We start from the raw sequence: 12,461 nt of genomic DNA, 5'->3' as shown, positions 1-12,461 counted from the left end.
TGTATGAAGAGTACATCGGCCGATCTCCCACCAAAGCTAGCCCCGCCTGACTGACATCTTCCCACCTGGATTTCCTCGCACAGCAGCTCTACCCGACTGGTCTTCGCCATGTCCGCCACCGCTGTTTTCGAGCGCCGGAACAAGCAGATCCAAGATGCCATCGACGGACAGAATCTCAAACAGGCCTTGCAGCTCTGTGAAAAGCGACTAAAGAAGGGCGAGGATTCGCATTTCCTGAGGGTTAGTTTGGACATAGTATCTTGCAAGTTCATTGCTCTTGTTAAAACACTAATACAATGTGACTATATATGTTTGTATCTGATATACATAGGCGTGGAAAGCGTATATTCTTTTCAGCCATGTAGACGACGTTCATCGGCGGCGGGGCATTTCGGAGACCCTCGAGCTCTGCCGCACGGAACCCCCTGTTTCCGATATAGAAGCGCTGAATATTCTGTATACCACTCTTAAGGGCCTTGATGAGCATGTGGAAACGACGCGCGCGATATGGGAGAGGGCAGCAAAGGCGAAGCCACAAGCGCTAGATATTCAATTGAGATGGTTTAATCTAGCGTTGGAGAAGGGCGACTGGAAAACTGCACAAAAGGTCCGGAAAAAAAAACCCAATTCTTATACGCTGGCCCCCAAAGACATCCTCTCTTCGAGTTTATTCATATGAATCAATTATTATATATATTCGTCTATGTGTTGGAGGAACCAAACTGACATGACCCATCCCTAGGCAGCTATGAGCTTGCAAAACAACTTCCCCAAAGAGCGCAAATACTACTTCTGGGCCACATTCATGTGCTACCTCATCGCCATCGACCCTGCGAATTCAGAAATGGACCGCAAACTCTTTGGCACGCTTGCTTACCGTATGATATTAAAAGCTGCCTCAAATGTGCCAACTGACCCGGTATGAATAAACCACTCTGGATACTTGACCTCCTTTCTTCTCGAGTATAAACCTGCGAGGCTCATTCGTTTTCCTTTCATTCCTTATAGAAAGAGCTATTAAGCCCATCAAGAGCAATTCAAACCTCTGAAGAATTCTCCCTATTGATCAAGATTTTTGAAACACAAGGGCAGCACGAAGAAATTGTTTCTTTCCTTAACAGCAAGCACTTAGGCATAGAGTCCCGCATTTGCCAGAATGATTGGTCATTTGTTCGTGCGAAAATTGCAGGTCTCGAGAATGCAACATTGTGGGATGAAGCGCTGTCATATACACGGGAGCTGCTTGCCCTTCCGGCTGACCTTGCAAATGGTTCAAGAACAGCAGCAGCCCAAGAGAAAGATGATTGGCAAGTTTGGGGCCTCCTTCTCATGGCCACTAAGAAATTGGATAACAAAGAGTACGTGCTAATCGTCCACATGAGACTTTGTTACTCACAAAAGGCTGACAACAAATTTTATTTTTTTGAAGGATATTACGGGAAACCCAGGAATTTATCGCTGCTTACATTAAAAGGCAACCGAAATCACGGAATGCCCAGTTGGCGGCCCTTGACTTGACAGAGCAGCTGATTACGATCAAAGAACTATCTCCGGGAAACCTTCTCGCCAAATGCAGAGAGTATTTTGATCGTAATTGCACTAAGCTCTATTGCTTCCACGACCTGTGCAAGTATCTAATTAAACTTGATCGGTCGATGCAAGACGAATTTCAATTTCATGTTTCTCAGAAGGTTATTGCAGATCAGAGTGTGGATGATCAGAAAGAGGTGAAGACAGAATGTCCTTCCTTTTCGGCTTTCTTGTGACACCACACTAAGCCGGTTTATATTATAGGTTTCCGACCCTTTCAAAGGCGTTGCGACTATCAATGCTCTAAAATATGAATACTGTTTCCAGTTGTCATTCGAGGGTGACAAAAAACTCTCAGTACAGAAGGTCGAAAATTTCGTGTCTCGGTGCCTTCGTATTTACCGAAATACCGATAGACCTAGCCAGCACTCAGCTCCATCTACCATCGAGAGCCAGCCAAGTGACGATCTCTGTCTTCTAGCGGTCATGGCCTTAATTAGATTCCACCAAACAAATATTGGGTCTAAGCGTGATGCTCCTCATCCCGCATTAATCCAAGCCGCTGCACTGATAGAGAATTTGCTTCTCAAGTCACCACATAACTATGAAGCTCTACTCCTTTTAGTTCGGATATACCTCCTCCTGGGCGCGGGCTCCTTGGCTCTAAAGTCGTTCCATAGATTGTCTCTGAAGCAGATGCAATATGAAACGGTAGCACATAATCTCTTTACCCGCCTCGCATCGACGCACCCTCATGCTGCTCCACCGTACGAAGGATTAGAGGTGAAGGATTACGATCCTCAAAGTGCCATGAGGCATGCATTGAACTTTTATCGAAATTCTGAAACTGCGACTAAGTATTCGAGAAACGTTGGCCTAGAACATGGAAGCTATGTTAATGTGGCTGGAAGTATTGATCTCCAAAAGAGCCTTAAAAACAGCATCTGTAGAAGGATGTGGGCATTGGAAACCCGGAGGATTGGGCGACTAGTTGGTGGCGATTCGGTGGGACAATATGATCATATTGGTAAGGTTCAAAGTCTATGTGATATTTTCCTCCCAAGAATATCCACCATAAAACTAACAATATTTATATCATATTTAGTCTCCGACATTGACCCAGTTGTTGACAAGCGCAACTTCGATGGCTTTCCGAACTGTGAGCTTCCTGGCAAACCCAGCTTTGAAGAACAAGTCCGGCTCGGACCCAAGCCAGGGGTATGTTCGTTTTAATCAACATTTCTGCTCGGTTTACTAGTCAGTGGAACTAATGCCTGGCTGAAAATGAATAATAGGCCCAAGCAGTAAAAGCAATGACCATAACCGACGTCCTATTCGATTTCCTAATAAAAAATAGCACCACCAAAAAGACGACATCATCTTCAACATCAACACTGTCAAATATTGATCTATCGCGTTACCTTGACCCCGACCTTGATATCCCTCTCCCAGAAACGGAACTCACTGCCGCTGAAATAGAAAATACAAACATCCACCTCACTCTCCTGAAAGCCCTCGCATCCCTAGCCAGCACCGACACCAAACAATCCTCTCCACCAACGCCCATAACGACTCACCTTGTTACCCTTGAATCATTCCTAACCGAAAAGCTAACCATTCTATCCTCCACACCCACATCCACTTCCATCCTCCCAACAACCATACCCCTCGCATATGCTATCAAGCAACAACCCGCAACCACTCCATCTTCCACCGCCCCCTCATGGCTCTATCTCCATACCACAATCTCTCTCCTCGAAACCCTGAAAGCCACCACGTTATTCCTCACCTTTCTCTCCTCACAATCATCAACAACAAAAGCAAAATCGGATTCCCCCGCCACAAAATCAAAAAAAGCCCACCAAAGTCAACCCCTCCCAACAAAGGAAACTGTCGAAAACCTGCACAACCTCGTTGAGCAGCTCGTCGACGTTATCCGCCGGAACACGCGCTTTTTGAAGATGCAAATAGCCGAGTCTGGAATGTTGGGGGAGTTGGTGGAGTGGGTAAGGGGGGAGTATGGCTTTGAGAACGACGGATATAACAGTGATGGTGGCGATAATGATGATGGGGATGCGGTGGGGGAGGCAGAGCCAGTGGGCACAGTGAGGAGGGAGATTGAGGAGTTAATGGATACGGCGTCGTTGGAGTTGTTTTGCGCGTCATTGATGGAGAGTTGGGATGAGTCGCTTGACGGGGTGTTAGGTTTGTGTGCGGTGGTGTGAATGTATATATACTCTTTCTTTCTTTCTTTCCTTGCCGCTCCATTTTCATTTTCATTTTCTTTCTTTCTTTCTTTCTTTCTTTTTTTTTTTTTCATGATTGATTGCTTGTCCCTGAGAGTGGCCAGCAAATTCTTGGTAGTTTCTGATGAATCCAGCCTTTTCTCTCGGAACGTAAGTTGGTTTGGTTTGACACAGATATATACATACAAATTATATAATTGCCAGACGTACCAATGGTGGTTGGGAGGAATACCACGGAATGAAATTGAGAGCTTGAAAAATAAGTTTTATTGGCATTTATAGAAGAATACCGGAGAGGTTTGTGGGGCATTCATTTTATTTATTCAATCATTATTAAACCCGCCTAGGTAACATCGCCCCCAGAAACATCCATTTCAATAGGTAAGTTACTTATAAAAATTGAAGTCCGTCCTTAAGCCCCCGGGCAGTGTGTCCTGTACGTATGCGGCCTGTTTTGTGCCAATATATGGGCGAGCCATTCCTCTACTCCTGATTGCCCATGTGGGAGGGGGAGAATGAATAAAGCTCAGCTCCTCAACTGCGTCTATTCCTTTCAATGTCCCCCCCCCCTCCTCCCCCAACTATTTTCGGCACTGTCATATCATATCATCAATGGAATGGGTCTGTGGATCGCTCAGATCTCCCCCGCCTTGTTCTGGACAAGAGCCAAAACTTACGAACAGAATGTGGAAAGATGATTAGTAACTTTGTTTTATAGAATGAGGTTTCAAAAATCATGACCGATCGGGATCCCATTTCTCAGAATTTATCGAAGGTGGAGATAAAAACGAAAAAAGAAAAAAAAAATGAAATGAAATGAAAAGATAAAAAAAAAGTAGAGAAAACACACTCCAGGCTTGGAAACCCACTCTAAACAACCACCTCCCCCTTTTTCATCTCCTCCTCCTTCTCCCTCTTCCTCTAGCCCGTGAGACCTAAACAAAAAACACAAAACCGAACCCACCGTCTAATCTTGTCGTCCCTTTAGCAATCGCTTCGTGACTTTGTCCTTTTCTATGATGTAAACGTGAGCGCCCCAACCTGACAGGGCGTCTCGATCGACGGCATTAAGCAGGGCTTGCGAGATGGTCTCGAACAGGTCGTCAGGTCCCTGGTTCAACGGATAGTTAGTCAGCGGCAGTAGTTTTACCCACGTAGCTATGAGAGAAATATATGTATATATAATAAAGATGGATGGATGAATGGATGGATAGATAGATAAAGACACAGATAAGAAACATACGAGATCCGGCTCCCACAGCCCCTCACACGTCCCGAACAGCTGGTCACTCGCGGTGCCGCTGACGATAAAATCCTTCGCGAAATCGATGCAGCCAATGCTGTCAAAACCGCATATGAACGGCTTGCCCGTCGTGCTATTTATGCCCGCCAGCACGGGACTGACGAAGTAGGGCCCGAAGCGCTTCTCGTACAGACTCGAGCTGATCAGGTTGGCCAGGGTCTGCGGCGAGATCTGCCGCTCTTCGCGCAGGCGGTACATGTTGACTTTGTAGCGGAGTAGGTCGGAGACGCTGGAGACGTCCGTGGCGAGCCCTGTTAGGCCGAGATAGGTCGAGGGGGCGTAGTTGAAGATCTTGGGGAAGTTGTTGGAGACGGTGAGGGCTTGTAGGCCTAGGCGGAGGTCGCAGGCGATGGCGACGCAGTCCTTGCCGACCATGGCGACGCAGGCACCGCCATCTATTGTTGTAGAGGGTGGTTAGGAGGGTAGGTTGTTTTGGGTGGGGGGTTTGATTTGGAGGGGGAATGGGGAAATGTGTATATACTTATGTCGAAGGGTGAGGCCTATGTAAAGTGTTAGACGGCAGAATCGGTATTGTTGGTTGGATGTAGATGGAATGGAAGGTCGCTTACCATGATGTGAACGATCAGCAATTGAATATATGGGAGAAATGTGGCCGCGCAGGTGTAGCAGTGAGGGGGATTACAGCAGTAGTGGCGGGTGTGTTGACTTCTTGAGACCTAATAGCTGTGATGCAGAGTCTCTTGAAGCTATCTCGCTCTCGGTCTTCTCCAGGTTGCTGGATAAACGCGCGGTGAGCTAGGTTAGTCAGCCGCAAGCCTGGAGCTGATTGGGCGGGATGTGCGTACACTAGAAATTTAAGTGGAAATCTCAATACCGGAGACCCTTATAATGCCGCCCTGCCTAGAAGCCGTTCTGGGAGCTTGACACCCAAGACCCCCGCTAAAATTTAGGCATGAAGCCCCTATTAGCCCCTGAGCCGGTATGTAAACAAGCTTACCAGGTAACTTTCTGCCCCAGACATCTGATCGAGTTTCCGGAGATCGACGACGATTAGATAGATATCTACGTGTTGAACCACCTGAATGCAAGCGCTGAACATTTCAGTACAGAATAGCTGGCCCCCCAGGTGCCACGGCAATGCGGCCTTCCATTCTTTTATCATCTCAAGCCAGTCTGCGAAGTCTGCGACGCACTTTCTTGAGCTGCCCAAGTCCTCTTCATGCACAACATGCCCAGCTCCAGCCTTCATGCTTCACACTGCCATTATTTCCTAACAGCTACCTGTACACAACCATGTCCTCCAACATGTCTTCTCCCCTCAAGTTTACAGACACTGGCTTCGATATTGTTGACACCTCTAAAAAATTTGAAGAGGAGACCCTCCCGGACTATCACCCTGCAGACTATTATCCAGCTCGGATTGGGCAGGTGTTGGCAGATAGATATCAGATTGTCGGGAAACTGGGCTATGGCGTGGCCTCAACTGTCTGGCTTGGCCGTGATATTCGGTATATCATTGCTTTTTCACTATAGAACAAATCTAAATAATGTAGCATAACTGACTCAAGCCCCAGAGAGTCCCGATATGTGTCCTTGAAGATATCTACTGCTGGGTATTCAACACAAAATAATGAAATCGACATCTACAAACAGCTAGAGTCTGCTGCCTTGGAAACCGACCACGTTGGAAAAACTCTCTATCGGCAATTATATGGCTCCTTTAACATCACTGCGCCTCATGGTACCACTCATACATGCCTTGTCCAACAGCCTCTTGGCCTGAGTATGGATCAATATCTTGATCTCCGCCAGTCCGGGCTTCTATCAACAGACCTTCTCAAACCTATGCTACGAAGTCTTTTAATTGCCTTGGACTTTGTGCACATAGCAGGTGTTGTTCATACGGGTATGGCATTGATCAATTCATGGCACAATCATTGACTTGATGAACAGTTATGCTAATGAATAAGATATGATAAGATATTCAAAGCAAAAATATACTTTTCCCAGTCAAAGATGATGCAATTTTTAGAAATTTTGAAGAAACTGAATTGAAAGAGCCAGCACCAAGGAAGATTCTGAGTGATAATCATATCATATATATGACCCGGCGCATTCCTTTAACCCCAACAGTCCCCATCTTAACTGATTTTGGAGATGCTAGGCTGATAAGCAAGACCCAGCCAGGGGAGTTCATCATGCCTCATCATTATAGAGCACCAGAGGCTATTCTTAACATGGAATGGAATGACAAAGTTGATATTTGGAACATCGCGGTACTCGTGAGTGCATGCCTTTCTGAACATAAAATCCACTGGCTAAAATCGGTAACATTCCTTAGCTCTGGGACCTTGTGTCACCTGGCCATCTTTTTCGTGCGCGAATTGTAGAGGACGGAATTCAGGAGGCCATTCGTATTGCAGAGATGATTGCCATTATGGGACCCCCGCCGAAAGAGTACCTTGAAAGGAGTGAAGACTGCAAGGTATTCTGGGATGAAGATGGTATGTTACCTTCATTCGACTCAACAAGCTTGTCATTTGCATTTTCCTGCTTATGTTGACAACTGCCGCTTTGTGTTTTTGGTTTAGGGAAATGGAAAAACCTCACTCCCATCCCAGACATAACACTCGAAAGCCTTGCCATAGATATGCAAGGTGAGGACAAGGAGGGCTTCTTAAGCTTCTTGCGTAAAATTCTGCGTTGGGTACCTGAGGAACGGCCGACAGCCGGAGAGCTTGTGTATGATGAATGGGTCCTAAAAGGCTTGGGCGAGAAGAAATGGATGAAGTAGCGAATGTTTAGCTCACCTGTTAATGGACGACTGGGTTCGACGCGGCTCTGATTGTTGATGGCACCAGTGCTAACTATGGGTCGATCCCAAACGGAAGTGGGTCGTCATCTGCAGAAGGGCAACAACGGAAGTATCATAAGGCATTTATCCAATGCAAAGACGAGACGGGAACAAGTTGAATAAATACAAGAACAGGTTTTAGCTAAAATGTAAACCGCACCTTCATGGAGCGGTTCTTCAAGGGTGGTCTCTCACACCGTTTGCTTTTTTTCCCTCGCAAACGATGGACAATACCTGTCGGCATGATCTCGAGTTGTTCTTCTATTTGCTTTTCTGGCGATGTGCCCGTCATGGCTGGGAAAAATTAAATGCGCTACAGAGAAAGGGACTCAGCCGGCCCAAAGACAGCATGCTCTAAGATGCATGTTAAATATATAGAAGATACATGTGAATCAATATCTATTTACAGAGTGAGAGTATTAAATACTCTTCTTTAAAAACTCAAATCATTTCTTTATTCTTAACTCTAAAGCATTTTCTCCCTTTTCAATAAACCGTCTGAGTAATTAATATAAATAGTTTAGTCTCTTCTAATTTCTTTCTTATAATAAGTTTTAATCTATATACTATATGTATATGTAACTAGCAGCTAACCCAACCTTCTAAGGGCCAGAGTGAATCATCATTCTGATATAATCTCATCCCTACATTCTACTGCCTCGATATTTTGATCCTTCTATCTGAATCCCTTCCGATATAACACTGTATTATCTTATGTAGCTCTATCCCTGTAGAGTTCTAAGGACCTCCTCTAGATAAGCAGCGAGATCCTCGACCCGCCGCTTACGAGAACCCAATCAATCCCATTCTCGTGTTGGCCCCAGGCTATCTATTACGGACTGGTGCCGTCTACATGTTAATACAACCACTTAGACATCCCACATAAAGAGATCACCTATCCACCAATTTCAGATATTAATATAGAGATGTAAGTTATATCTAGAAATTATACACCGACTTTAAAGTAACTAGAAATAATATCTATCTATCTACTACTCTGTTAGAAAAGAAAAAGAAGAATATTTCTACTTTTAGTGTCTCAGGAAGTGGTGAAATACGTTACTCTTTTGAAAGAGTTATTGGAATAAAACCTGTCTGGACTTTTACACGCCCAAGTGAGCAAATCAAGACTCAAGATATACGCCTTCGAGGCACTGGAAAGCAGGTAAAACAGATATTTTGGACTGCTTTTGGTGAAGACTTTCAATCTAGTCTTATACCTTTAGATAGAGACCCTGAGGCGCCTCGTGGAGGTGTAACTTCCTGGGTAATCTATGAGCTTTATTGTCTATTTCGCCTGATATTATTCAACGCGGAGATATCTTTATGCAAGAGAATGCCTCTGTTCGTCGAGCTGGAATAATCAAAGATCTGCTTACAGAGATGAATATAGAGGTTATGAAATGGCCTCCTTACTCTCCTGATCTTCATCAACCCATCCGTAATGATGGAACCGATCTCCCTCCTGCTCACTGCAGCCGGCATCCCCAGCATCTCCACCAAAGAGAAAATGGTACGGAACGTCCAGAGGGAATTTGGGGATTGTACTCTGAAGCGAAATAAGACATATTGGTTAAATGGTTGGTTTTATTCCTTGTTCTACTTATCTTTCTAAACTTGAAATAATAAAGGACAATTGAAATGTTCCATACGGTACATTTAATTGCGGATGCTTCAGCCGTATGTCGACGACAAATCCCCAGCGAGCAACAACTTTTTTAGTTGATCATCATCCCGATAATTACTTAAAGCCTTCTCTCTCCACGTTTCCCATTCCAAGTCTCCGTCAACACCCAACGCCTTCCTAAGACCTTGAAAAATGCCTAGAAAACCCTCCCAATCAGCGACATCATATCCATGACAGAATTCAAACCTGTGGAGAATTCGCCCCTCCCTCACGATTTCCGCAAGACCTTCATGCCCTTTGTCTTCTAATAACTGGGCAAAGACCACCTCATCTTCGCCCAGTTGATTTTTTCCATCATAGAAATCAGCAACAGGAAGTAGCATTACCGGAGAATTAAAGGCCGCGGATTTTACATCTGTATGGGCCCATTCCCAATCCACGATCCCTGTGATATTATATTCATCATCAATGAGAATGTGGTCACCTTTGTTATCTGCATGCCGTAAGTAGAACCGCCCATCGGCACGACCAGGACAGAATATTTTCTTCGAAACGGAGTCGAGGAGAAAGCGATGAACTAAGTAGGCATCGATTGCTCGCGGACTGAAACACTCTTCTCTCATAATCAGATCCAGTGTCAATTGAATGCTTGCAAGTAGGTACTCTCTGGAAGAAGGAAATGGCCCCATGGGTAGCATATGAGAGTTTTTGTAGTCGGTCAATGATTCCCGCGCGAAAAATCCAACACGTTCAGTTCCTGGTTGGTCCAAAGAACCCATCAAATCGAATGGAAACCGCTGCAATTCGATATATATATCTGCTAGCTGACTCATGACTTTCCTTTTCTGCTCTGCCGAGAGAAGAGACCAGCGAAGCGACCGACCCGCCATTTTTTCCATCAAGATATATCCAACCCCAATAGGGTTTTTTTCATCAAGGTTGTAATCAAAAACCTTGGGAACGGGAATTTTTGTCTTGCTCAGGAACTGCAGAGTCGCCACCTCGCTGCACATAATATAAGCCCGTAGGTCTGGCGGCGGTGAAGTTGCATTCAATCTTCGAATACGTGCAAGCCAGCTGAGTCCATCCTGAAACTGGATTTCGATGTGGTAATTCATACCGCCCATTACAGAGGAACGCGCCGATCGATCATACTGAAGGGGCCGGGTCAATGAGCACGGAACGCCGTCACGCAAGGAACTGGCTCGAGAGAGAAGCGCGGAGACATTGACCTTACTAAGGAGAATTGCCATTTCCTTTTGCTCAGCTTCTCGAGCCGCTGGGTCGTACGATTCCTCATCCTTCTCAGTCCCAAAATTAACATCTATAGAACAACGTCACAATAATAAAAAATTTCGCTCACCTCCCATTTAGGACATTTATGATACTCCGAGCGAAGATGTTTCGCGCAGAGATGACGATCGCAGAGGACACATTCTCCATACGTGCGTACAGAGGGCTTGTCACAGGGTTCGAAATCACAACTCCACATTGCCATTGGGGATCTACACAGTGATCAGTGGTAGTTCATGGTATATGATAGACTGCACAACAGAAGGGTTGGTTATCTAAATCATACAAGGGGTAGAGGGGTGAGCGAGCTGGTGTTGGTTGGTATGGACTACGGCTACCCTATCACGTGCCCGCCCCCCCCTAGGCGCGGTGGTGGTATACAGTTATGTTGGGCACTAGTTGCCCAGGTGGCCCTCCACCGCACGTGATTACCCCTATATAGTTAGCTAGCAACATAATTCCGTGCAAATGTAGAGATCGATATTGATGGCCTGGATAGCAGATTTTTAAGAAAAACAATGTGTTTTGATTAGAATACACTGCAACTGATGTTATATTGGATGAGTTAGACATTATTCCTCTGAAAAGAGAGCTCTTTGTCTATAAAAGTGGTGTAATTAATGGAATTACTGTTGAGACTGCTGCAGAGATTTCATTACTATCTTGAAGAAATCAAAAACTTATTTATTTATTTTCATTCAGAATCTTTCTAAATCAGATTGATTATGAGTGATTCTTGATTATCTGTGACTCTTATATCAGAATGTAAGAAGACACTATATTTGCAATCAAGAGTTTCTCAATTCTTCTTCTCTGTTACTGAGCAAGAATTCACCTCAGAAGTGAAGAGTGATCAAACTGAATATACAATGATAAAGAAAGATATGACAATCTCTGACTCAGCATGTGATACTGGCAAGATGTCAGAATGTGAGAAATCTGAAGATGGTATACTCAGTTCTATACTGATTTCTATATCAAATTCTAACAGCATGATGACCATGGCAGCAGCAGATCTCATTGCACTCTGCAAGTGACTGATATCAGCATGCACACCACCACCTTCTTTACTATCTTCTCCTCCATCTTCATCTTCTCCAAACTCTATATCAGAAGAAGATCTGAACATACTGACTTGTGAATATCAGAAGAAAGCACAGATCTTGTTGAATACAAAGTCTGTCACCACATTTGATGACATCAACTATCAGACATGAAAGATGACATTCTTCTTGAATACAGAGGTAATTGATAGTGTAGATATTCTCAATAAGAATCAACAGAAACCATCTGAAGATTTATCAACACTTGAGCAATAATATTGAGTGATATATTCAAAGCTACTCTTCTATTGTATATTACAATCTCTGATAGATTCTGTCTGTTTGATCATGGAATTCATTCAATCTGACAACACAGCAGCTCTATAACACAAGATAAATACAGTATATATGATGTCTCTAGAGAAGAAAAGGATTAATATTCTCAAAGAACTTATCCACTTACATATCAAAAATAGTGATTATCTGATGTATATATGTTGATATCACTATCTGTCTACTTGTATGTGACAACTAACAGAGGATCACAGTGAGAACTATCTCTATGATTTCTTTATTATTAATCTCTGAGATTATCAGAGAATCT

At 44.3% G+C, this 12,461-nt stretch overlaps 4 protein-coding genes across 4 annotated transcripts; 2 read left to right on the top strand and 2 right to left on the bottom strand.

The window, feature by feature from the left end:
• Positions 1–108: 108 nt before the first annotated feature.
• Positions 109–3,755, top strand: HCBG_00069 (uncharacterized protein; the record flags this gene model as incomplete). Its single annotated transcript, XM_045427119.1, has 7 exons — positions 109–240; positions 332–607; positions 1,009–1,358; positions 1,430–1,727; positions 1,795–2,557; positions 2,636–2,748; positions 2,826–3,755. The coding sequence occupies 7 exons, from the start codon at positions 109–111 to the stop codon at positions 3,753–3,755; spliced, it is 2,862 nt and encodes a 953-aa protein (XP_045291094.1).
• A 988-nt stretch (positions 3,756–4,743) lies between these two features.
• On the bottom strand, positions 4,744–5,454 carry HCBG_00068 (proteasome component PUP3; the record flags this gene model as incomplete). Its single annotated transcript, XM_045427118.1, has 2 exons — positions 4,744–4,887; positions 5,020–5,454. 2 exons carry the CDS (start codon positions 5,452–5,454, stop codon positions 4,744–4,746), a joined length of 579 nt encoding a protein of 192 aa, XP_045291093.1.
• An 879-nt stretch (positions 5,455–6,333) lies between these two features.
• On the top strand, positions 6,334–8,013 carry HCBG_00067 (protein kinase; the record flags this gene model as incomplete). The annotated part of the gene is made up of 6 exons (XM_045427117.1): positions 6,334–6,548; positions 6,594–6,946; positions 7,021–7,322; positions 7,382–7,544; positions 7,632–7,782; positions 7,932–8,013. The coding sequence occupies 6 exons, from the start codon at positions 6,334–6,336 to the stop codon at positions 8,011–8,013; spliced, it is 1,266 nt and encodes a 421-aa protein (XP_045291092.1).
• A 1,555-nt stretch (positions 8,014–9,568) lies between these two features.
• HCBG_00066 (uncharacterized protein) lies at positions 9,569–10,891 on the bottom strand (the record flags this gene model as incomplete). Its single annotated transcript, XM_045427116.1, has 2 exons — positions 9,569–10,845; positions 10,885–10,891. 2 exons carry the CDS (start codon positions 10,889–10,891, stop codon positions 9,569–9,571), a joined length of 1,284 nt encoding a protein of 427 aa, XP_045291091.1.
• Between the last annotated feature and the right edge of the window lie 1,570 nt (positions 10,892–12,461).

This window comes from Histoplasma capsulatum (genome assembly GCF_000150115.1).
Source record: "Histoplasma capsulatum G186AR genomic scaffold supercont2.1, whole genome shotgun sequence".
Taxonomy (NCBI): Eukaryota; Fungi; Ascomycota; class Eurotiomycetes; order Onygenales; family Ajellomycetaceae; genus Histoplasma; species Histoplasma capsulatum.
Note: the sequence above shows the minus strand (reverse complement) of the source record. Positions and strands in the feature narration are given on the sequence as shown.